The following is a 24,092-nucleotide window of genomic DNA, read 5'->3' as shown; positions in this document are numbered from 1 at the left end:
TAATAGACTGTTCTCCTCTTTCTTCCTCAGGTACTTCATTTCTCCATTGCCTGCCACGTAACCGCCTCTGCCAGGAAGAAGGGATGGTCCATGCCTCCCCTTTCCCTTGGCCCCAGTCTGCTTTTACCAGGGAGCAGGAGCCGCCTTTTTTTTCTCCTCTCCCCTACCTCCTTTTTTTAATTATTTTTTCCMTTCTTATCAGTCAATGAGGAAATAAAAGCTTACACCACATCTTTCACTAGACAGTGGCAGGTACAAAAGTTTTCTTGCAGTGCAGCTTCCTAGCGGGGGGACCTTGGTCAGGCAAGGASGCTAGGCAGGCCGGGGGCAGCAGTGCTCGGCCCAGGCGCCCGATCCCTGCTACAGGGCAGCGGCACCTCACTACCTTCCGTCTACAGCCCGTGCGCGCCTCGGTGGAGAGTTACTGCGTCATTCACAGTCCGACCTATCTTCTGTTTATATCATATTTGGATTTATAATAGTATTATAAATAGTATTTATAATAGTATTATAAATTTAGAATCAAGTTTTAAACAAAGTGATAAAAGTATCATCACTCAAGTTTTAAGTTTTCTGTAACGCCAAAATCAACAGCACTGCAAGGGAAGAAAAGCTAGTGCTGAATATTAGATTTGTAGGTAGAAGCACCATTTCTCATAAAGGGAATATTTCCCTGCCTCTTTGTTCTTTTCAAGATCAGTTTTGTTACTTTAGCAAGATGCTATATGCATAATAGCTGCACTGTGCTGAAAAGCTTGGACAAGTTCACGTTTTGATCAGGCAATGTAATTGAAGGGAAAACAACTGAAGAGATGTGATATTATAAATTTACTTCTAAAAGCTTTTAGCTTACCAACTTAAATCATAGATTGTCAATCAGCTTAGGCAACTGATCAAAATAGTGACATATAAAGAACAACACAGTAAAAGTTTCAGGAAACATTTTATTAATGTACAGTTTTATTAGCAATGTACAATAGACATTTTAGTTTTCCATGTGTTTCACGTGTTTCGTTTCCTTGAAGCATGGTAAATGCTTGTTCATATACAAAACTACATGATGCTTTCTTGTAAGGACCAGAAATCACGAAAATCTAAGTACTACAGTATATTTTGTAGTGATTAAACATGTTGTCCAGAAGAGTAACCAGCTACTTCAGAGAAGCACTTCTAAAAAATGTTTCTGGGCATGTTCAGATGCATCTGTTCATAAATAATGATTGGTTTGCTCAAGTCCATTATACTGCTGAGTACAACTGTCTCCAATATAAAATACCGTTTCAATATATTTCTCCACATGGACAACTAGAGTCTTGTCATTTATTTTTAACTAAGGCAAATATAAATTTACAAGTAAAGTAACTTTAGAATTTATTCAGAATAATTATTTTTCAACCAAAAACTTTGCTTTGGACAATGCAGAAGTATATTGCAAGTGACATTCTGCAGCAGAAGCTGGAGGCTTGCAAACAGCAACTAAGGACTAAATATCAGCAATACACACTTTTACAAGAATTCTGACCAATCTGAATGTTAACATGAAAGACCAGATACTTTAAGTTTGTGTGCCTGTCAAACAATTTAAACTTCCACACAAAAAAAAGAAAGATATCCCACAGAACACAGTATTTCAGAAAGCATATGAGACAGTGGCATGACATTCAGATTAAATTGGCAGCTGAAATTTAACATCCACCTGAGCCTGTTTTGCTAGGTTTACTATTTCAGAGAGTTTCACCACCTGGAAAGAGAAAAATAAACACTTCATTTTCAAACACTCCTATGTTGACTGAGTTGGACAAGATAATAATTTTAAACAAAGTAGTGGCAGAGAATAGAATAAGATTCTTAGTGTTTAAAAACAACAACCACCATCACCCAACACACTGACCTAGTTCAGTGCTTCTTAACCACCTTTAATTGAAGAATTAGCCAAGCCTTTCGGAAAATAAAACCCAAACCATCTCACACTGTTATACAATGTCTGGTTCTCATTTACAACCAAGCAGATAGCAAGCTAAATGCTGCAAGTTCACCACTTTATCTACCATGCTGCTGGGCAGCAGGGCAGGCACGCAGAAGACTGTAGGGTTGCCTATTTACAAGGGATTTTAAATATCTAGGATCTTTTCCTCCTGTAAGTTTTTGTTACAATCACTTCTGGACCATACTCTTGATACCTTGCAGAGTTCTCAACTCCTCTTGCATAACTAGTCAGAATTTGTTTGAATTAATTCCTGTTAGAATTAAATACTACAATTGAGCAAGAGGACCATCAGGAAAGAGAAGACTCAGAACTGTAAGTTTCCCCATGATACAAAATCCACCAGATCCCTTCTAATGTTTCCTACTCCACATTACCTAACTGCAAARGCATCTAAAGTCCTAGTTAACAAAAATAGTCTATAAACATGTATTGAATATGTAGGTCCAACAAAACAAAAAACCTTTTAACATCTCTGGTTATAATCACTATAATCACTCCTTGGAATTCTCAACTCATTATGCTGATTCTATTTGTTGTTTGTTTATCCTGCTCCTTCCATCATCTTACGTAAAGCTATTTAAGGAACTACCTACGTACAACATGCAAATACAACTGTAATCCTTTCAAAAAGGGCCTCTACAGACAGTCCTAGCAGGATTTTACACCGTTCTCTAAAATGGGAGGACATACTGTCAGGCCAAGCAGATTCTTCCTCCAAGTGACCCACGGCTGCTTCTGGAGCTTCAGCCCCAGGAAGCAAAATAACAAGCAACAACCTGTCTGGCTATATAACTACCTTACGAGGTAACAGGGCAATCAAGCAGGTGTGGCCTTAACTATGCACACTATATTACTATATCAGAGGAAGTGTTATCTTGCATTTTTCAGCAATCTAGATTTAAGTATTTTCTTCCAATTTACAAAACTAAGTTCTTATCCATTCCTTGTCAAGGTAGATAACTGATCTGGTAGTTTACCTACTCCCTTTTTTTTTAAAATAAACTTTTTTTAAAAAAAAAATCTTATTTTTCAAGGTGGGTGGGAGAGGGGATTGAAGTCCCAAATACAGAAACTTTTGGAATGTAATAGCTTCTGATTACATAGTTCCTTGCTTTTAAAATTATGTACCTATTAATTTGTGAAACATTTGCTGCAAGGCCTTGATTATAACTGACACTGTGATTCATCCTAGGATACTCTTAGTTGAATGAAAGGAGTTTCRCTTTTGAATATTCTGTAACAGATGCTGTGTTCTGAATGTAAACAGCTCTCTTACCATTTTAGCAGCTTCATCCAAGTCATCACAGGCAAGGATTTTGAGGCTGCTAGCTGTTATTAAAGCTTTGGCATCATCAACCCGTGTACCTTAAGAAACAGATAAAAATGCAACTCTTACTGAAGAGCATACTATTGCTTTCAGAATATGCTTATATTTTCTAGTGAAGGKGTTGCAGAAGTAAGCTGGTGGATAAAGCTAAAAGACAGCTATTTCAGTATTTAAAAGAATAGGAAATCTCTATTAACTGAAGTTGTCAATCCTTAACTCCTAAATTCTAGGTTTGCCTTATTTTTCCACAGTCTTCAACTTACAGGCAACTTGCTATGCAAAATATAAGCTTAAGAATATTTTTCAGTACAGATAGATATAGACTTACCACCCACTGAAGAATACTCACCTTGCAACCGTACCACAATAGGTATTTTTAGATCCAAATCCTTTACTGCCATAATGATACCTTGTGCAATCACATCACATCGCATAATGCCACCAAAAATATTTACCAGAATAGCCAGTACCTATAGAATAARTGACAATATTCAAATTAAAAATGACCAGAGGCACAGCAGATAAAAGTAGCACTCAGCCTTTCAATTTGGCAAAAATTCAAGTTCTAGAAGTGCAATGAGGGCCTCAGCCCAAAAGAGTAAATATCCATGTTATAGAGAACTTCAGGAGCAAAAGTAGAGTTCACATACAGCAGGATATTTACTTCAGGAAAATGTTTTTGCAAAAACACCTGTCCCTGGAAATTTCCACATTTGTCCTTCAAGTCAGCATGAGATGCAGGAAATAGCCATTTCCCTTACAAAGAATACAAGCTGTAAGTAAATAACTTTAAAAGAAACACAAACATTTTCTGCACTAACCCATAGCTGCCCATGACTAGWCATACTCAGAATATTCTAGAGAGCACTGCTTTTCTTCAAGCAATTCAGATGAAATCTCAGCCATTAAAGACATTTAACTACTCAGTTTGTCAACATTTTAATACTCCCCTTTCTAACGTTATCTAAGCAGACATATCTTCCACACTAGTTCCTCAGCATACTGAAGAAACTGCCCTGAAGAACACAGAAAATACACAAAGCTCATATGCAAGACACTGTATATATTTTACCACAAAAGTTAACATGTTTAGAGGTAAGACATTTGAAATATTTTTCATTCAGAAGGACCAAGTCTGAGCTTAAGGAAAAGACTTTTGCTACTTAAGTGGTAGAAAGGAAGGGTGAAAAGATTGCAGTCAGTCGGTGAAACGTGGAAAAAAGTAGGAGCAAAAAGATGGACAGCCTTAGAACACAGAATAAACCTAACAGGGCAAGACATTGTGCAGCTGGCACACAGTAGCTTGGTTCTCATTTTCTTATAATTAAACTGGCTCATCTGTGTCACACTGTTCTTGCTTCTGTTCCCAGAGAGTAGTAGCAATCTAGACCGGCACCTAYGAGGCTTTTCCAAACAGTCTCGGAACTAGACCCCGCTAGAATCCAGTCCATGCCACCAGTGGGYTGTACTGCTGTTTTACTTTAAGCACCAGAATCCCAGCCAGTCACCTTTTTGATAAGAAAAGTAAGCAGCTGAAGACAGTCAGAAAGGAAAAGATAGTAGAAATTGTGCGTGAACAGCATCTCATGAGTCAGCAGACAATGCGGCATTGCAAGAACTTGTCTTCTAAACTGTCAGTCTCCAGCTTCTTGCTCCCTCCTTCTTCTTGTTTGAGGACCATCTTCCTTTTCCCTCAAATGTTCTGTGCCTGTGTCCTTTGCTCTCTCCTCAGTTTGTTGAAAACAGGTAAAATAAGAACACTCTAAGAAAGCATGTTATCCATGTTAATAAGAATCTTTCCAACAGGAAAGAAACTAAGCACTGCGTTGTGCACACATCAGCAGCCTCTATTTGTTCCTGGTACCCTCCTTGAAAGGAGGGCAAAAGCTGTTCTAAATTCCAGTGCAAATGTAACATACCATTAACAGTTCCTGCAAGGCATGCCCACCTTGTTACCTCCTTTTTTGCTGTTTGTTTTTAAGAAGTCCCAAACTGACTTCCAGTTCCCATTTGAAATAGTCAACTCTTACAAAGAAAGTCAAGCCAGCCTCTCATTATCTTTCTGGTATGGTAAAGTTCTTCCTCTGGTTACAAGCAATTTATTATTCTAATACTGTTCAAGCATCTCTGGGAAATTTTGAATAAGACAAAGCATTAATGGCCCTCCAAGCCCATTATGAAGTTATTTTATCTTATATTATCATATAATTAGTACCTCAGAATCTTATTGTTTGTGTATAGCACAGAATATCCACCCTGCAACTCCATGTGAAAATCAGATCCAGCTGCAAAACAGGCACCCAAGTGCAAAAAAAAAAAAAAAAAGTGAAAAAAGAAAAGTAATGGAAATCTATCTGAAAACTGGTTTCTGCTTAAACAGCAGGTGGAGGGAATTTCAGACTCAAAAAGATTTCTGGGAAAGATTCAAATACAGCTGTCACTTCAATGAGGGAAGCAGGGGGAAAACAAATGGCCTACTCAATATTCAGCAGAAGAATATCTTTTTAAAAGGAGAAATAAAACGTCAGAACTTTTTCAAGTCTTCTTCATCTGTGTCAAGATTTAGCTAACATCTCTATTTTCTTCTCTTTTTAACTCTACACTTGTAAAACTTGTTTTCTAGAAGATATATACTAAGCATTACACTTTAAAATATAACTTGTTTTTCCATCATAYTTGACCTTGACATGGCAACTCCTCCCTCACCTTTTTATCAGAGGTAATAAGTTTAAAGGCTTCTGTTACTTGTTGGACTGTAGCGCCACCACCAACATCTAGGAAGTTTGCTGGAGTTCCTCCATGAAGTTTAATTATATCCATTGTGGCCATAGCTAAACCAGCACCATTGACTATAAGAAAAKAAAGGTTACATTTATCAATTCAGTTTGTAAACGACTTTTAGTGGATTTAATATTCATTAAATAGGACATACCTAAACAGCCTATGTTTCCATCTAATCCTATATAGTTGAGATCAGCTTTTGCTGCATCCCTGTCTCTCTGATCTTCCTGCGTCCAGTCTTGCATATCAAAGATCTTCTTCTGACGATAGGCTGAGTTACTGTCAAAATTTATCTTTGCATCCATACACATCACTGAAAGGAAAGAAGAAAAAAATATCAACATGTCATTTAACGGCATTGCTACTAAAATAATAGGTCAAYTGTTACATGAACATGTTAAGAATATGTGAAGTCGAACTTGGTGGTTAGCTCATGCAATGCCAACTTAAGTTTTGCTGAAATTACACATTTCACAGTAGGTATGACTGCCAGATGCTYTCCAGCTACCCACACAGACAACCAGTTATGTCCCTTTAATTGTGCAAACAGCAAAATATAGTAATATTTCTTAAGASACTMTAAAAAAGAAAAAGCTCCACAACAAGGTTTTTGATAAATCTGAGCAAAATGTGTTTAAATAGTTAGCATCAGKTTAATCCCTACAGAAGGCCTTTTGTTTTGGGGGGAGGTTGTTTTTTTGTTTGTTTGTTTTACTCATCTTAGATTTCTGCTTCTAAACTAAATATATACAGAGAGTGAGTGCTGTGATACACAGCAGAAAAAGCTAGCCAAGTTGGAAGAAAAGCTGTCAGAAGAACACACACAAAACAAAGTTTCACTTAGATATAGCAGTTGAAATAGAAAATATAGAGTATTCTTCATACTACAACACAGTTACTGAGGACAGGGGAGAATTCCCCAACTTCCTTTGGCTTAGCCAACTTCATAATACTAACTTTGAAAAGATCCAGTGTCTAGAAATGCCTTACACTTGCTATGCTTAGATTCTGAGATTTATTTGTTACATTAAATTCATTTCTCAATGTAGCATGCTGTAGATAGCTGAAGTTTTAGCAGAAGTCAGTGAATAGCAACTATCTTAGATTTGCAAAAAMATAACCTGTTACAAGAATAATATGAAGAGAAGAAACATTACCAACTCCTGATGCATCTTCCACCATAGGGTTTATTTCAATCATGGTAGCATCATATTTTAGAAAAAGATTATATAATTTGATCATATTYTCAGCTGCTTCATCCACCAGGTTAGGAGGAAATCCCATTTTTTGGGCAAGCTGAAAGTAGAAGAATGGTTATCTTAACTGATACTCAGTTTTGGATTTACAGTTACAAATCAGCAATCTCTCTTTAGCTATTATTTCAGTGTCAACAGAATTTGTAGAGCTTCTCCTATCTTCCAGAAAAGTAGTAACTCTTGGGTTTGAAAAGATTTTTTTTAATATTAAAGACTGCACTTATCCAACAAGAGAGATAATAAAATTAGAGATCAGTATTATATACACCTTTACAAATATATATAAAACATTGCTATGCAGAGTTAGTTTTATATTAACTACCAAACTGAAAATATTTAAGTATCTAGTACAAATGGTTTCAAGTGTCAAAAAGGGGTTTAAGASAACTCAGCAGGCTCAATGCATGTACACTTTATAAAATTAGAAGCAGCACTCCCATCCTCACTAATGTGTACTTTTCCACATTAACAATTACCCTAACAGCTTGCTCCTTTTTTATGCCTTCTACTATGTCAATGGGTTCCTTAATTATCGCATCAGGATTCTCTGCAGCAACATCTTCAATATTAACACCACCCTGAGAACTGCCTATCAGCACAGGACCCTAGAACAAGAAGGGAAAAAAAAAAGCATAAGTAATTTTATACCATATCATTGAAACTTAGTTCTTCCCAAAAGATACTTCACAAAAATAAAACYATGTTGTTAGTTGAAAAATCTGGATTTGGACAAATTACTTGTATGATCTTACTGAACAGAATGTTGCTATTTTTTTTATTAAATACAGCTATACATATCCTTTGAATAATATTTTCCAATTTGTAAGGTGTATCTTAGGTTCAACYTCTTGTAACAAGGAAAACTTTCTTTTGTACATCCCATATCAACAGATGAATTAACATACAGATACTGGTTTGAAATTTTGATAGAAAGATTCAAATTAGTTGTCATGTGTTTTATCTTCYAGGTTAAACTGTCACTAGAGAAGGAACAACCTTATTTCTCCTTTCTCCACATGCCTACACAAACACACATCAAAGCCAAGGCACTCATTCATTCACCCTGTTATGCTCAATTATTCAACAATAGAATAAATTAGATATCTGAAACTGATGACAATCTTAGCAGAGAAAAAACAAAAAAAGCTTCTGTCTCCATCTCAACAGAAGCATCAAGGACTCACCACCATGATATCTGAAAAATCTCTCACTTAGGGATCAGTTCTCCAGTTTACAGTCAAGATATACTCACTTGTGTCATCTCAACTACCTTTCCTTATCACCAGCTATGCATAGATTAYGACAGCTGGAGTACTCAGGCAGCATTTCCTATTAGCACAAGTTTTAAACATTAAAACAGCCTTATAGCTGCTGACAGTTAATTGCAGAAAGTGTGACGGTGGTTCACAGAACATCTAGCAACCACTCCACTCCCCTCCCATCACAATTTTTCCAACCAGGAACACATAGATGGTGAATTATCCTACATCAAGCAGCAAGGTTCAGCACGACTTTTCAGGATATTCACATCCTGAGCACAGTCAGAAAGCTACAAACATGACAGAAAAATAATTCCACTAATCCTTTGGTACTGTTAACCCATGTGAACAGTTTTGCTTAAGACATAAGTCGTTCTGTCCCACTGATGAACAACACCTTGAGATACAAAGTTCCATTTTCAACCGACTATTCTTATAACTCTTTTTTCCCCTTAACTGAAGAGGTTTGCAGCAACAGAAATAAAAAATACATGTTRCTCAACCTTTACATTTCCCTCTTTTGAAAGATATTTCCTCATCATCATAATCCTAGACAAGTTATAGAAATTATAAACATATCTAAAAACAAAAAATAAAAACTGAACAGTAAAAATAAGGAACATCCCTATCAAAAAACCAATAACCTTCAAAATTATGTTCAATATACACTAATACAATTTTTGTTTAAGATTATGGCAAAAGCAAGTTAGGAAAATATATTTTTGTTCTCTCCTTAATTTGCTTAAATCAGTTCAGTAAATTTTCTTTCAATAAGCATGCTTGCTTGAATAGTACAAAATTTCGGATTACAAAATCCAGTCATTTGTAGTATTTTATTGCCACCTTGTGGTAAATCTGGTATGGATAYTATACCATTCTGCTCTTCCCAGTTTTTATACAGTATGACAGAATACAGGTGCCCAAGTCTCTTAATTGTACTAAAACCCAAGAAATATTATATTTACTTATCAGAAATAACACTATGAAGGAAGAGGAAGGAACAAACACAATATTTARCTACTAATTTTGTAAATAAACAACAGAAAGACTAGTTTCCTTATTAACCCACACAAAATGATTTCATATTCATGGCTGAGATACTTCTCTCAAACTACAAAGAGCTATGCTTCCATCAACTCTAAAGCACCGGAGTAGACTAACCTCAGTTTGTAGGGCTTCAGAAGACAAAGTTTCAAGATCTGTTTTACCGTGGTTTTGGTAAAGTAATTTAGCAATTCATTCTCTTTGCTTGAGAACAGAACAGTATTCTGCCAGATTATACACCGACAGGTTTGAGGAACTGGTTTTGCATCATAGCCTAAAATCTACATACCACTACACAGAACATAAGAGCTTGAAAGACTGTGGTTTTCCTCATSTACAAGCTCTGAAGACAGACCTCCAGGCCAAATTTTCTTTTCAGATCCTGAATAGTACCATAAGAAAGCTACCAGCACTTCCAGAATTATGAGGGATGCTTCTGTATCCCTCCAACAATCTCTGCACACTGGGGGACAAGGATGCCTGATTTATCCAGAACCATTGGCTTTTACTTACCCTGTTTCTAACACACTYAAGTAGTGTGAAAATGTGCATGTGTGTGGAGAGCAATATTTTTTAACTAAACTCTACTATAAGCATATGGTAGATAAGTGTAAACTTTAWAAATAAAACAACCTCTTTCTTTCCACTCATCTCTCCCTTCACCAAGCAACTCTGAATTTCAGTTGGTGCTACCAACAGTCATTTATTATTCTCTAAATTTAAATTGTAACACAACATTGTAAAACATTCATAATGCTAAGGCAATCATACAGTCAAGAGATTCTGGTAAAGGAAGTTCAGCTCAYGTATATTTGAGTTTCAGATACAAGTGACCCCTACAGTGAACAATGTATTTTTTTTTAACTTTTAAATCAACTTAATTGAGTTCTATTTCTAGTATTACTCACTTGAAATGACCTTTCCATTGTTATCGCAAAATAGTATTCTCTCCTGGGATATCTGCGCTCACAGATAAATACTTGATTGCATATCCTGCCCTTTTCTCCTGTCTGCTTGGTAAACAACTTCTTTCCAATCATTTTGGAGGAGATATCTTTTGCTTCTTCTGGACTAGAATACAAGAAGCTCAGAATGTGACAAAGAAACCACTGGGAAAACAGAAGTAGCATAAAAAAAATTTACCTAGTTTTTGTTATTTTTTAAACTTAATWATTAAAACATTCGTTTTAAACTACTCAACAGCTTCAACTCATTCTTAACATAAAATTTTGAAGTTTTTCCACTTGGTTGGATAATTTAKAAGTGACTTACGAAAAAACTATTTTCACTCCTCCTTTGAGGCCACCTTCAAATGTTCCTTTTCCTCTACCACCAGCTAAAACCTGTGCTTTTACCACAAGGTCCTTTGAACCTAGAATGAAAGAAAACCCACAATTTGACATCTGTGACTCCTAAAACAATTTGCCCCAGATAGAATAATAAAGGCGCTTTTCATTTTATTCCCTCCTCCCCAAATTCAAAACACAAATACGTAAATCAAAAACTGTATCATAACTCACACAGAATATCCCCAAAATCCCAAACCAACCACAAACTGCAGTTTTAGGCTGTTCTGTGAACAAACCTTGGTGAGTCAGTATTCAAAAAACATCCTTCATCTTTGCATGTTCTGATTTACTAACACATTTGTCTGAATCACAAGTGATTAAGCCATCAGTAAGAAAGGGYTGGTATCTCACAGACTATTAACAAGATTAAATTTAATTCTCCTCAGACAAATAAGAATACTTTAGGTTTTCACTTTAACCATTATCTTCTTAGCAATGATGCAACTTACCCAAGTTAATTGTATGTCCACTAAGGCTTCCATTCAGCAGAGCACCGATGCTTAAGTTTGAGTGCTTTGCAGAAGTCAGAGGCCTATGCAAATCCACTATTTTTCTCAGAAGAAGCAGAGCAAGCCTTTTAGTTAATTATCTTTAACTAAATTGTTGAGTGTTTTAAAATTCCTTTCCAAAATACTCTTCTAGGTAGGGAAGGCTGTACATTTGCATTTTTAAAGTACTATTTAAAATAAAATCATGATCAACTGGGATATTCTACAGTGTCRCTGAAAAATAAAAAGCAAATAAAGTGTATCAAGTCATTTAGAGTGATAATGGAGGAAAAACAAAGCTCTGAGACACTACTCAAGTTTAATTACACTCTGAATACACTGTAGAAAGCAACTAGACTGCAAAATACAAGAGCTGCCCCATYCATATTTGTGTGGCCCATCGCATCTTGTTCCATGCTGCAGTTAGCTTAGCCACTTTGGTCTTTCTGGACAAAGAAAGAACTTGCTGTCCTCTCAGATGTGAAAAGGAACCTTGGAAAAGCATCAGAGAAATTACAGGACGCTAGCAAAACTAGCCTCTGTGCATACTGAGAAGGACAATGTCAAGACACCAAGAAGCTGTATTAATTCAAATTTTAACCTACATACTGTAAGCCCAGATGGAATAAAATAGGCAGAGTATTAGAAGTTAACGTGGTTATAGCTAAGGGAATGCTCAAGTTACTACTCCCAATTAGCTACTTGTAGATTTTATTTCATTGTCAGGATGAACTAACAGAGATCTTTAAATTCACAACTGGTATGAAGCTCTCTGGCATGAGAAGCATGACAGTTATACACATGCAAGTTGTACGTAGATTTATTATGGTCTCTTATTATCTAAGATTTAATTCAGTTCTTGAAGGTAACTATTCTTATAGCTACTGAGTAGTGGAAATCAAGTAGACTAAGAAGTTTCATGGAAGCCATGCAAAACAAGACTTTGGTCTTTTTTTAYTCATGAGACCAACCTTTATGCAATTACTTTAAGTGCAGTTTGCTTGCTTTCAGAAAGACTAAACGTCATCATGAAGAGGATTAAAAATAGTAGCTTTATGGACAAATGAAAACTACATACTCCAGCATGCAAGCTAAAAAATAATATTCCACTCATTTAAACACAACTTATCTTCTACATGTGCACAAACACAACATTTGGATGCATATCACTTTTGAGTGTTACCATGAAATGGAGGGAAATAATTTCCTCTCTATGAAGAGATTCAAAAAAGACATTTGCTCCCCTGCTMAAAGGGGATCTATATGGAAACTTGTACAAGGTTTTGAGGATCCTGACATTCAAATATTTAACATTCAAAATATTTGCAGTATTATTTAATTTACTATTTTAAGCTTTCCATAGAAGTCTGGCATCACAGAAAGATTCAGCATTTATATACTCAGCAATCAAGACCAAGAAATTCCACTAACAGACCCTTAGGAAGTTGAGAAGAGGGTCTTATTTCTCCACCCTACATCCTACCTTTCATCTCCTACACTAAGTTTAGAATGCAAAAGCTGCTTCTACAGAGAAGTTTTCATGAAGTCACCTGTAAGTACCTTCATGGTAGGGTTTATTCCTCACAGCAATAAATACCAAAATACGAACAAGTCCAAATCAGATGCCAATAAAGCTCTGATGAGATCTAATCTGAAACTTTATGTCCAGCTTTGGGCACAATCATAGCAGTAATCTTCAATTGGAAAGAACAGTTACCAAGATGATTAGTGAACTGAAAAGTCTCTCTTATGAGAAGGGACTAAAAGAGTCTGGCACTTCTTTTAATCTAGCAAAAGAGACTGAAGCAAAAACCTGATTACTGTCATTAACCATACTTGGTGAATGACAGAACAAAAGAGGAAAAAGACTTCTGCAAGTATCAATACACTCTGTTACATGCTGTATATATGTCAGCTGAAAACAAACACCACCTACCAAGTAAAGTCAGTTTTTTTTTTTTTAATAAAAATAAAAATAAAAAAAGATGCTTCTTTACATAGACAACAGTGGAAGGCATGAGAAGACATGGAGGYAGAATCAGGAGGTTCAAAAAGAAATTAGACAAATTCTTGAACAACAGCTCTGTAAGCACACACTAAAAAGACTAGGCAGAGATGTCACATCTAACACGGCTAATACAATTACGGATGCTGGGGTTAGGTGAGTGGTATGGACTGCAGAAAATAGCCAAGCTCACATTCTCCCTGAATAGCCTGTTCTTTCGCTACCATGAGGCAGAATATTTGGCAGGATGCACGACTGGCCTGATTGCATAGCATCAGGCAATTTACAAGCAATTAAACTTCACAGATAGAGCTGAAATCAAATTAAAGGTATCATGACATGAGATAACCACAACTTGACCCACACAAAAAGCTTATTATTCAATAAACTTTTTTYTCCTACAGCTCTTATTTAAAGTGGTTGTAAAACCACAGATGACAGAAACGTTTGGTCATACATATCATCTGCAGTGTAACAACTGCAGCACCACCACACAGTCTGACACAGTCATTCCCACAGTAGAGAAAACTGTTGCTATACAAAGCCCTACAAAGAAATGGAAAGGATAAACTGACACCATTTTCAACTGAGTGCGAATGGTTGTGCCCTTCTTCATTTTATTTACAGTGCTTTGAAATACTGCTACCCTTTTAATTTGATGAAAAAATAGTAGTCTCTGCCCAGGTGCAGGTATCCACGTACGTAGTTACAACAGTTTAGTTATAACTACTCCAGTAGTTACAACTAGTATCTCTAGTACTCTGATAGTTACACTAACACAAGTACTCTAGTAGTTACAAYCACTTTAACAACGCCTGTCCTGTTTCCTGTCTTCAGCTTTTCACTGCAGTTTACTTGCTTATACCAGTACAAGCAGCCATGCGATCAAGAATACCAGAAAAAGTAATAACTTAAAGCAAAAGCTGATCTAGTAGACTTCCACAAGCCTGTGCACGCTGTGACAGCACTAGCACATGCACAAGGACACAGAAGTGCACAGACCAGAAAGCTGGACTGCTGCTTTCAGCAGTGGTTAAAGCTTTGGCATTAACCCTGGGCACTAGATCAAATCAACAAACTTTTCACTACAGCTAAGGTCTCAGACAAGCAAGCTACAGAGGCAAACAAGCTACAGATGCAATACAAAGCTCAGTAGGCTCTTRTTAAGAGCAATAACATTTCCATGTTAATGGGAGTTAATAAAACAGACTGAAAAGAATCAGGAAGTGTTCAGAAAATTAGAGTAGACACCAATGAGAAGAACAAGTGCCTGAAATCAGTAAAACATTGAGCTAGCATCTGTTCAGGACAACCAAATCTATATAGTAATACTGTAGGTTTCATCTACGGCAATGGATTACTAGCTGGACAACAAAAGTGAGAAGGAAATGCAACCACGAAACAGCCTGATTTTATYTCAAGCAATATTGGTATTTTTTGATTGGAAGGAATAATTTCTGAATTCACAACCTGAGCTTTCAAATTACAAGAAGGACACCTTCTTACAAACACTGATCTAGGARGTACAGTACAATCTTATGATAAATTTATTCAAGAGGCAAGAAGGATTGCTGTTCTCTCTCTGACATTTTCTGTGGAAGCACAAAGTCTGATGATTATGACAATGACACTCTCGCAAGTATACAAGACTAATGTGTTCCGATAAAACAAGCAACAGGTTTGGGTAAATAATTAAAATAGTAAGAGACAGAGATAGGTTAACAGCACAAATGTCAATCAAGTCCTTAACTACCAGTCAGCTGCAAACTTACCCTGCGACAGAAACAGAAACTCATATCTCCTGCCTCATTAATTCTGTATTTAAAAGCTTTTAGTTCCTGGAAGAATTGCTATTCAATTGTAATGCAAACCAATCTTTTCTTATTGCAGAGATATAATAAAAATTCTACATTTAGAATTTTTACATATCWTTGTATTTATTGGAACCAAGGAAGGAAAAGACAGGCTTGGCAACTAACAATGCATTATTAACAGAAGTCTCACTATAAAAGGCATGCCAATCCTTACTCCGAATACACAGGCAGAGAATGTCTTAGGAGCATACCGTCTATGTTTTGYTTTGAAAATAAGTAATAACTAGTTAGAACTGAACATTTTTTTCAGCATTTGAAACTTTCAAATACTAGATGAATCGTTACATGCAAACTAAAAGTATGATTACTGAGACAAGTATATGCTAGGAATCTTCATACTTTCATTGAAGGAATTGTATCAGTCTGAAGAGCAAACAAGATGTTTCATGCCTATTACAAAATATTATTTTCTAAGCAAAYGCATTCTTCCATTAATTAAATAACCGCATCAAATTTTTCATCAACCTGCAAGTCAGGCTTGTTTTGGCAATGGCTTAAATCAAGCAATTAAAAAACAGTAATCAAAGTTATTTGAATTAATGAATTATCATCATCAATACACTTCAATATTAGGACTTCAAAAGAACGAAGCGTTATGAAGAGAAGCAAAGACTGAAGCAAAACATAACCTTCAGATGTCAAAAAACAGTGTTTGCCAGAAATGCAGWGAGTTTTGACTTCCTAGACTACTAGTGCTGGTTATCTAGAGACTTTGGCCAGGTAAATAGAAACATGCTTGAAAAAACTACTTAGTATCCTTAGTAAATCTGATCATTACAGCAGATTTATTTGAACGCTTCAGWGATCAGGGATTTCTGCACAAGTTTGTCTCTTGGAACACCATCCATGTCTTCTAACGTCTCAATAAACTCCTTTGTCTGGAGTTTCAGATTCTAAAGACAACCTAAAAGACAATCAGTTAATGCATGCAAGGAGGTAACTCCCAAACAAGGAAATGGCAATTGTTAATGGCAAAACAGCCATGAAGTACTAGGAACAATAAATTAGATGTGAGCTTTCAGTGTGACACAGAAAGAAAAAAATAATTATAATCAAGACTACCAATGAAGATGTGGCATGCTCTGAGACAACAACACAAGCTTCTGGGCAATCGTGTCTGGTATACCAAAGCTTCTGAAGCATAAATAAAAAGCTCGTACTTTGCCTAGTTACACATTTTAGTAAACTTTGGTTTCTGACTAAAGCAAGCCTGAGATCAACAAATTGATTTATAAATCTACATAGGTTTATGCATTACTTTTTTTTTAAATGGGTACAGAGTGTACATTAGAGAATATACAGAARAAGAATAAAAACACTCAAGAGAATTTAAAGCTCTTAAGAGACAGATCTAATAATTATGGAACTGTYTGCAGGAATGCAGCTAAGCCAATTACTTGAGTCATTCTGCAGAAAATATACAAAAACATCCCTCCTTATAAACTACGCTGATAAAGAGATAGACTAGATCTTTTAAACTGCAGTAGCAGTACAGAGGACTCCATTGCTTTAAGTTGTCTTTCAAGGACTCTGGTTCAGAAAAGTGTAAGAATGCCCAGTTTCACAACGTTTCCTATTCTATACAGCTTATTTTATTTACTAACATTTGAAAGTCGGCCAGGAACATTAAGGTCTAGGACTTAATATGTTAAAACCCTACAACACTGCCAGAAAAACAAAGATGCTTCAAAATATTAATCGCTTCAGAAATCCTACCTCAAATCATCAAGAATAAAAATTTATGCTTTATATCAGCAGAAAGGTARACTTTTCTACAGGCATACAGCAGTCACTCCCTTCTACCCAAACAACTGTTAGTAGAGGAAGGTGTCAGAATGCATCAAGACTTCAGTTACAGGGATACATACACTTTCATAGGAGCTGTCTCAGCAACCTGCAATACTATAAGCCTGTAGTTTTGAAGAGCATGTTCTTGCTGAGCTATGTGCTATCGCACAGATGACACAGCTGTTCTTCAATCAATAGTCATGGGATTTATTAGTTATGATCTTGACAGCAAATGCCTATCATCTCCTAAATCAGCACCAGTCATTACAAACATTAGCTACAATGCACAGATATGCTGAGAGGAAACAAACTTAGAGGCTCTTCATCAAGAGGCTTTCTGTCTTACGAATACTCTGGAACAGAAGTTATTCAACTCACTTATTTAACATTTAAGTAAGACATCYGTGTAACCTATGAAGAGCCATATATTGCAAGACCACAGATGACTAGAAAAATTAAAAAAAAAGATCAATAAGATCTTTAAAGACGGCATCAGATACAAGTCTTCTGAGTGSAATGGATTTTTTCAGCAGCACAATTTAGATCTGAGTTCTAAGAGACTGAATGGAGACAGTAAACTACTGCAGGAAAATTAAGAGAGTAGCAACATTTATAGAAGGTCCAAAACTGTCCTGAGTGACTGAATTACTCAACGTTAATTGTTCTGAAAGAAGAGAGTTCTATGAACTACTATGTGATAATACCTCACTTGAAATGACATAAAGCTACAAAAGGCAAATAAATATGAAAAGAAAAAGCTATATGAAAACCAATATTGTAATAATGTGTYCAACCTTCCCACTACAGAACAAAAAAGCATTTTTTTTCTTACTCCTAACAGAAAATAAACAAAAAGCAGCTACAGAAACACAGTCARAAGAGGAGTTTGAGTTAAGAAAGTATTTGAAGAAATCTGGTACCAGAAGCTAAGCAATCAAATTTTGGGGAAAAAATAGAATTTTGAAATTGCTTGCTTAAGACTGAATTCATAAGTGATTTGTAATCATTGCTCAAAAGCTTCTCACATCATCTAATTTCATCTMATGTTAGAGATGTTCAAGTTCAAATATGGCATTTTACTTCACGTAAGTTTCAAAATTGCTTTACATATAGGGAAGCTAATTTGCTCTACTTAGGACACTTTGGACTTTAGCAGAAAAAAAATAGTACAAGAACCTGAAGAAATGAGGGGAGGGTGGAATGCTTTCTGATGTCCTGATTATTTCAACTTGCTTCAGACCTCAAGATAAATATAACTTTGGATGAAATTCTAACAAATGTTATCTTTTTTATTATTTAGGAGTTTCCTCTTTCAACTAAGCTCTAAGAGAAACAGCAACATTACTATGTATCAGCCTGAKTCTACCTCATGTTAGTTTGCAGTGAGAGTAAGCTTTGGCTTTGTTTATACAAGAGGGTTACACTGATACAGCTAAAATAGAACAGTCTCTGTTAATGAAAAGGATGCTTTTGTTATTRACCTACACCAGCATAAGAAGTTACYTATCTCTAACTGGAATGAGGTATTTGCAAAAGAAAAGAAAACTGGTGTCAAAAATTCAAGTTTACAGAGAGCAGGTTTCTGACARAATGTTATCAGGAGAGTGTGGATCAGCACTACAGAGATAGTTGGTAATACTGCTTGCTCTRTCTTTGTAACATTTTAGGCAAACATTTGAAAAAACAGTTTAGCACACAAAGTGAAGCAAAAGGTAATCTTATTATCTACTTGCAACAACTCTTACACAATAAAAGTAAACAATGAACAGGTGGACAATATCTATTTTTTTTCACTCTCTTAGGGATTGGATTTATATACATATTGAAGGTAAACAAATGGAGAAATGGAGTCTATATTAACAAAGAAAATCAAAATACTATAGCMAAGGATAACYTGTCACTATTTAGAATGAGTTCTGAATAATGTTTAAACAATGCCTCAAAACCCAGGCTCCTATAGTACGCTCTCCATTTGGTCAGTCTTCCTTTCTCTTCTCTAGCACCAAGCAAAGCCAGTCTGTGCCAAAAACCAACTTAAAGGAAAAYATATACAGCAAACATCCAGAAGCCCAGATTTCCTTAACTTTTGCTTAAACAGTACTTCACAACTTCACTTTCCCTACCCCGAGAAGCTGCACAGCATCCATTCACCAGATAAGACATACCTGTGATGCCACATGGATGATATAGAGCTATACAACAGCAATCACAGATGYATCTACTTCACTATAGATCTTCTCTCAGAAAAAGGTACAAAAAAAGGAATCCTGACTCACAACATTCTCCTATCRTCTAGCAAAGAGACATAGACTCATCTCGTCTGCCACCAGCGGAAAGTCTACGCAGATATTAACACAAGCAAAAGGGTATGCTGTATTTGTGAAGCTCACATCATACTACAAGCTCATCCCTAACTAGAGGTGAGGCACTAAATTTTTAAACTATTCTCAGAGTAGTAAAAACAAAAGTATTTTAACAAGTTTCCTTTGCACTGATTTTTTTTTTTTTTTTTGGTACCAGTTACTTTGTAATGGGAACAAGGCAAAGGAGATAAGCAGACAGTATCTGAATTTCTAGGCCATCAGGTCTGAAGGGAAAGAGGTTTTTCAATTCTTTTGTACATTATAAAGCAGTATAACTYACTCTAGAAAAGAATTCTTCTTTGTCAGATCTCGCTCTTTGAATTAAATCTACACACAAAGCAGAAATGAATCTAACAAAATATATAACCTCTGGAATCGTGGTCTAAAGAGGCTTAGGCTTTTATATATGGGAATGGAATGTAACAAGTAACGACTTCCATTAAAACCTTGTGACAAGCCTAACACATTTTATTTTTYCAGAAGAAAAAAAGTTCTGAAGTAAACTATATAAATTAGCATTGCAGATAGAAAGAATAGAAGCTGACTTGTATATTAGATCCTAATTAAAATCAAAATTTTAGAGACAGGTGGTAGGTAAAGAGCTGAATCAATGGAGAGTCAAGTCCTAAATTAAAGCCTAAATCTGAGTAAGTATTTAAGCACCAGGCAAAGCAGACTGGATGCTTTTTCACTAGCAAGCCAGGAATCTAGCATATAACTACAAGCCAATACAGTTCTTCCCTTCTMCAAGAAAGGAGYAGTTGTATTCTGCTGYGACAGCACRTCCACAAAAGGACAGGATTTTTCCCTTCTGCAGTATAAAGGTATGTATCCTTTGAATTCTCTGATCTGTTGGGAGTTCTGGACTTACCTATCATGACCACTGAAACTATTCACACAAGATTTCCTCTGTCTAGCTTGAGAGGGGAAATGCAGGATTTGCACAAACCAGAGTGCATTACACATCTCAAAGAAGTCTAGGTACATAATATGATTTATATTTTCCCCATTCTCTCAAAATAYATTCCTTCTAAACAAGGATCAAAAATTACCCTAAAAGCATTTGCAGAGTTTGGGGTATGGAAATAATGGTGCTGYTAATATACCTTCATATCCTTCCCTGGAAGGAGGATCAAGTGTCTCTCAACCTAAATTTCAGGAATGGAGTATAACTGCATAAGCCCTTCTCAATGCAAAAACAAGAGTTTGCTCACTGTTTGCTTGTGCATTGTGCAGTCTTAGGCATTAGAAAACTTCAGATTATGTCAGCATGTAAATATTCAAATCTTCAAGAAMGTTTATCCACGGGAAAGGCTCTCTTTAAGAGAAGGTATATTCAGAACTCCAAGAAATGTCTTACCGGGAAAGACAGAAAAAGTAGTTACACCTCGCATCAACTCCCATATCTATATWGTATATGCTCTCTTTAATATTATACCTATTTCTTTTGCTATTTTGTAAGCTTCTTCTGGTGTTCTTGCAACTAGTCCATGTGGAACAGAAATGCCAGCCTCTTGCAACAGTCCCATGCTCAARTATTCATGTAGTGACAGCCTCCTCYGTTGTTGCTGTTGCACCTGAAACCGATGGTTATTGAGTATTCCTGGACATCCACCAAGTACCTGAAGGAGGAGGGGAAAAAAATATCAAAGAACATGACTGTATTTTAAACAAACAATTCTCTTGCTTAGCTTTTTCTTAAAAAGTCTATTTTTTAAACAAGTAYAGTTTAGTGTACCAGTATAAACATCTGAACACTAAATCCTAGGATTCTTGTATATCGCTCTTCCACATTAGTCATTCATACCCAGTCTAGGTTTTTATTGGGGCACAGCTRGGGCAGTTGCTAGCAGCAACTAGCAAGGGCTGGCACGGTTAAAACACCTTTGAGTGTTTAGTTAGTATTTAAGTACTTCAAGGAATATAGTTGTAGGGGAAAAAAATATCTTCAGTGAGTCTGGAAGAATAAAAAAACAGAAGAAAAGCACACAGAATAGATCTGTTCAAAAATTCTRGTAGATTATCTCCTGTCAAGCTAAGGGAACTAAGCTCTGGGAAAGAGGGGCAGTAAGAACTACTTTACATCAATCTTAGAGGTGGTACATGGTGTGATGCAGCAAATTTGCTACAGAACAGACTGTCTAGCCTTCATATGAACATTAGGAAACAGAAAACTAGAGATAACCAGTTTCAAACWTCAATATTGAATCAGAAGTTTGACAGAAGTGCAAGATAACTTTAACATTTCAAATACTAAGTAAAAGAAAAGTCTAGAAAGCTCCAGCTGGGAGTAAATGATTCCTTAATTTCTTCTACAAAACTAATGTACAGGACTGAGAATTTCTGACTGGATACTTCATGTACAGCAACACCAGGAGAATTTTTTTTATAAAACATCACAAGTTTTATAAGTACATGAACTGATGACATGATGATATGACTACATGAACTACATGAACCGATGGACTTTGAGAGAGAGATTTCCAAAATATAACTTGTAAAGTAACTATATTTCATAGCTTAAAAAAAAAAGAAATCTCAACCACAACTGTCAAAAATACTTGTGGCATTTTATATTTCACTGTAAAAGAATATGACCTTAACTTTACATATACACAAAACAGTAAACCTACTGAACTCAGTCAATTTACCTACATTGATTAGAGGTGAAAGGTTAAAGGTATGAAAAGTATAAAACAGACCTGAATACAAGTAAGACTTTATCTTTGATTAAAAGAAAGTATTATTGGGTAGAAGTAACACAAAAAAGTCAATCTGTATCGGGAAATTCATAATAGACTAGAGTTTATTTAATTTTAAATGGGCATGCTGACAACGCAAGAGTCTTACTATGGCATTTCAGTCTAGCAAATCGTCAGAACCTATTTAATCTCCGAAGGATTCCTTCTGCAAGCACCAGGCTCTTTTCTTGGCATCAGACCCAAGCAAGAGGTGCCGACTGCTGTGGCTGCTGTTTCTGGAGCTGACTGACGGCCGTTGCCCTCAAAGACTGCAGCGTAACACGAGAGGGCAACGCACAGCGACCTTCCTCCGTAGGGGGAAGGAGAAGAGTCGCACGGAGGATTTTACACTTTAGACTCGCCAGCCCTCTTCTTTTCTCCCCCCTCCCACCTCCCCACGGGTGCTATAGTCATGAACGAGATCACGCTCCAAAGAAGGATTCACGGGAGGCAAGGGCAGCCCAACAGGACTGCTAGGGAGAGGCGAGCTGGGAGAAGCGTGTTTCCTAGCACAGCCCAGCCCCGCGGGTGACTCGCCTGGTGGTGGTGATGGAAATATCGGAATTTTCAAATAAGTCAGGAGAAGCGGGGAAGAGGGGGTGGAAGAGATGGAAACGGGAACCCCGCCGGGAAGACCTGCCGCAAGCCACAACGGGGCAGCAGCCGGGGAGAGGAGGGGCGCGTACGTCAAAGACAGACGGACGGACGGACGGCCACGGGGAGGGGAGGCGGTGGGCGGCCACCCCCAACGGCTGCTCCCTCACAGGGGCGACCCCAACGGCGGCCGCGCCCGGCTCGCCGCCGGCCGGCCCCGCTCCCCCCCCCCTCCGCCTGCCTGGCCCGGCTCGGCCCCCCGCCGCTCCCCAGCGCTCGCTACCTTCGCCGTGGCGGTGCCCAGCGCGGCGCGGAAGCCGTTGCCCCTCAGCCCGGCCGACACCCGGCTGCAGATCATGGAGGCCGCCATGGCTGAGCCCCTTCGCCCTCAGGAGCCCCTTGCAGCGCGCATGCGCCACCATCGAGAGCGGGCGGSGGAGCAGAGCGAACGCGAACGGGGTGGCGGAGGAAGCGCTTGCGCCGCTCCTCTTCCTCAAAAACAACGGCCTAGGGGGCGCCTCTATGGTCTCCGTGGGCGGCGGCCGTGCCGCCCCCTGGCGCGGAGGACTGCGGCAGGGCAGCAGGGTTTCCAGGCTGGGTCGGAAGGGGACATCGGCGACCGTGTTTACTCCGAAGGGTCGGTTTTTTTCCCCCTCATTTTTTAGGATGTCTTCATGGAAAAAGGAAACAAATCATTTGTCAAATTGAAGACCCAATGTTTATATGTAATTATTTTGACAACCATGTTTACTCCCCCAGTCTACCAGACTTGGTACATGATACAAATAAAATAATAATTTCTGCCTCATGCAGCTTACAGCTGTGTGTCTGCTTTTGCAAATTAGCGTGCATATATTGATACCGAGCCTAAAGGAACAGGCTGGTTCCTCCTGTGTGGAGGCAGGGCTGATGACTGTGTTGGGTCTGGCAAGATAAAGTTTGAGATGTGAAGTCCTTGAGTACAGTAGATACAGGAACTTCTGCTGGCTGTAACGTTTTTTTCATACAATTAAATATTGTGTAACCAAGCCAAGAGTAAATAGAGCACACACAAGAAATAAGTTCAACTAAAGGACCCGATGAGGAAGGCTATGGACAACCACCCCGAAGACCACCCAAGGTCAGGAATGCACATGCGTCAAAGACATTTACATATTATAATGAGTTTTCAGAAAAGTAATGAATATGTTGATGAATTCCCAGAAAAATTAGTTGTATTTAATCTCTAAAGCTAAA

At 37.3% G+C, this 24,092-nt stretch overlaps 1 protein-coding gene across 1 annotated transcript; it reads right to left on the bottom strand.

The window, feature by feature from the left end:
* Positions 1 to 930: 930 nt before the first annotated feature.
* Positions 931 to 23,280, bottom strand: SUCLA2 (succinate-CoA ligase ADP-forming subunit beta). The gene is made up of 11 exons (XM_085324920.1): positions 23,140 to 23,280; positions 20,960 to 21,143; positions 10,927 to 11,026; positions 10,563 to 10,725; positions 7,828 to 7,956; positions 7,253 to 7,391; positions 6,247 to 6,408; positions 6,021 to 6,163; positions 3,664 to 3,784; positions 3,264 to 3,352; positions 931 to 1,741 (listed from the first exon to the last, which is right to left on the bottom strand). Exons 1-11 carry the CDS (start codon positions 23,224 to 23,226, stop codon positions 1,667 to 1,669), a joined length of 1,392 nt encoding a protein of 463 aa, XP_085181046.1. The 5' UTR covers positions 23,227 to 23,280; the 3' UTR covers positions 931 to 1,666.
* Between the last annotated feature and the right edge of the window lie 812 nt (positions 23,281 to 24,092).

The sequence above is a fragment of the Rhea americana genome, unplaced genomic scaffold (assembly GCF_003343005.1).
Source record: "Rhea americana isolate MKP2758 unplaced genomic scaffold, rheAme1 scaffold_95, whole genome shotgun sequence".
Classification (NCBI taxonomy): Eukaryota; Metazoa; Chordata; class Aves; order Rheiformes; family Rheidae; genus Rhea; species Rhea americana.
Note: the sequence above shows the minus strand (reverse complement) of the source record. Positions and strands in the feature narration are given on the sequence as shown.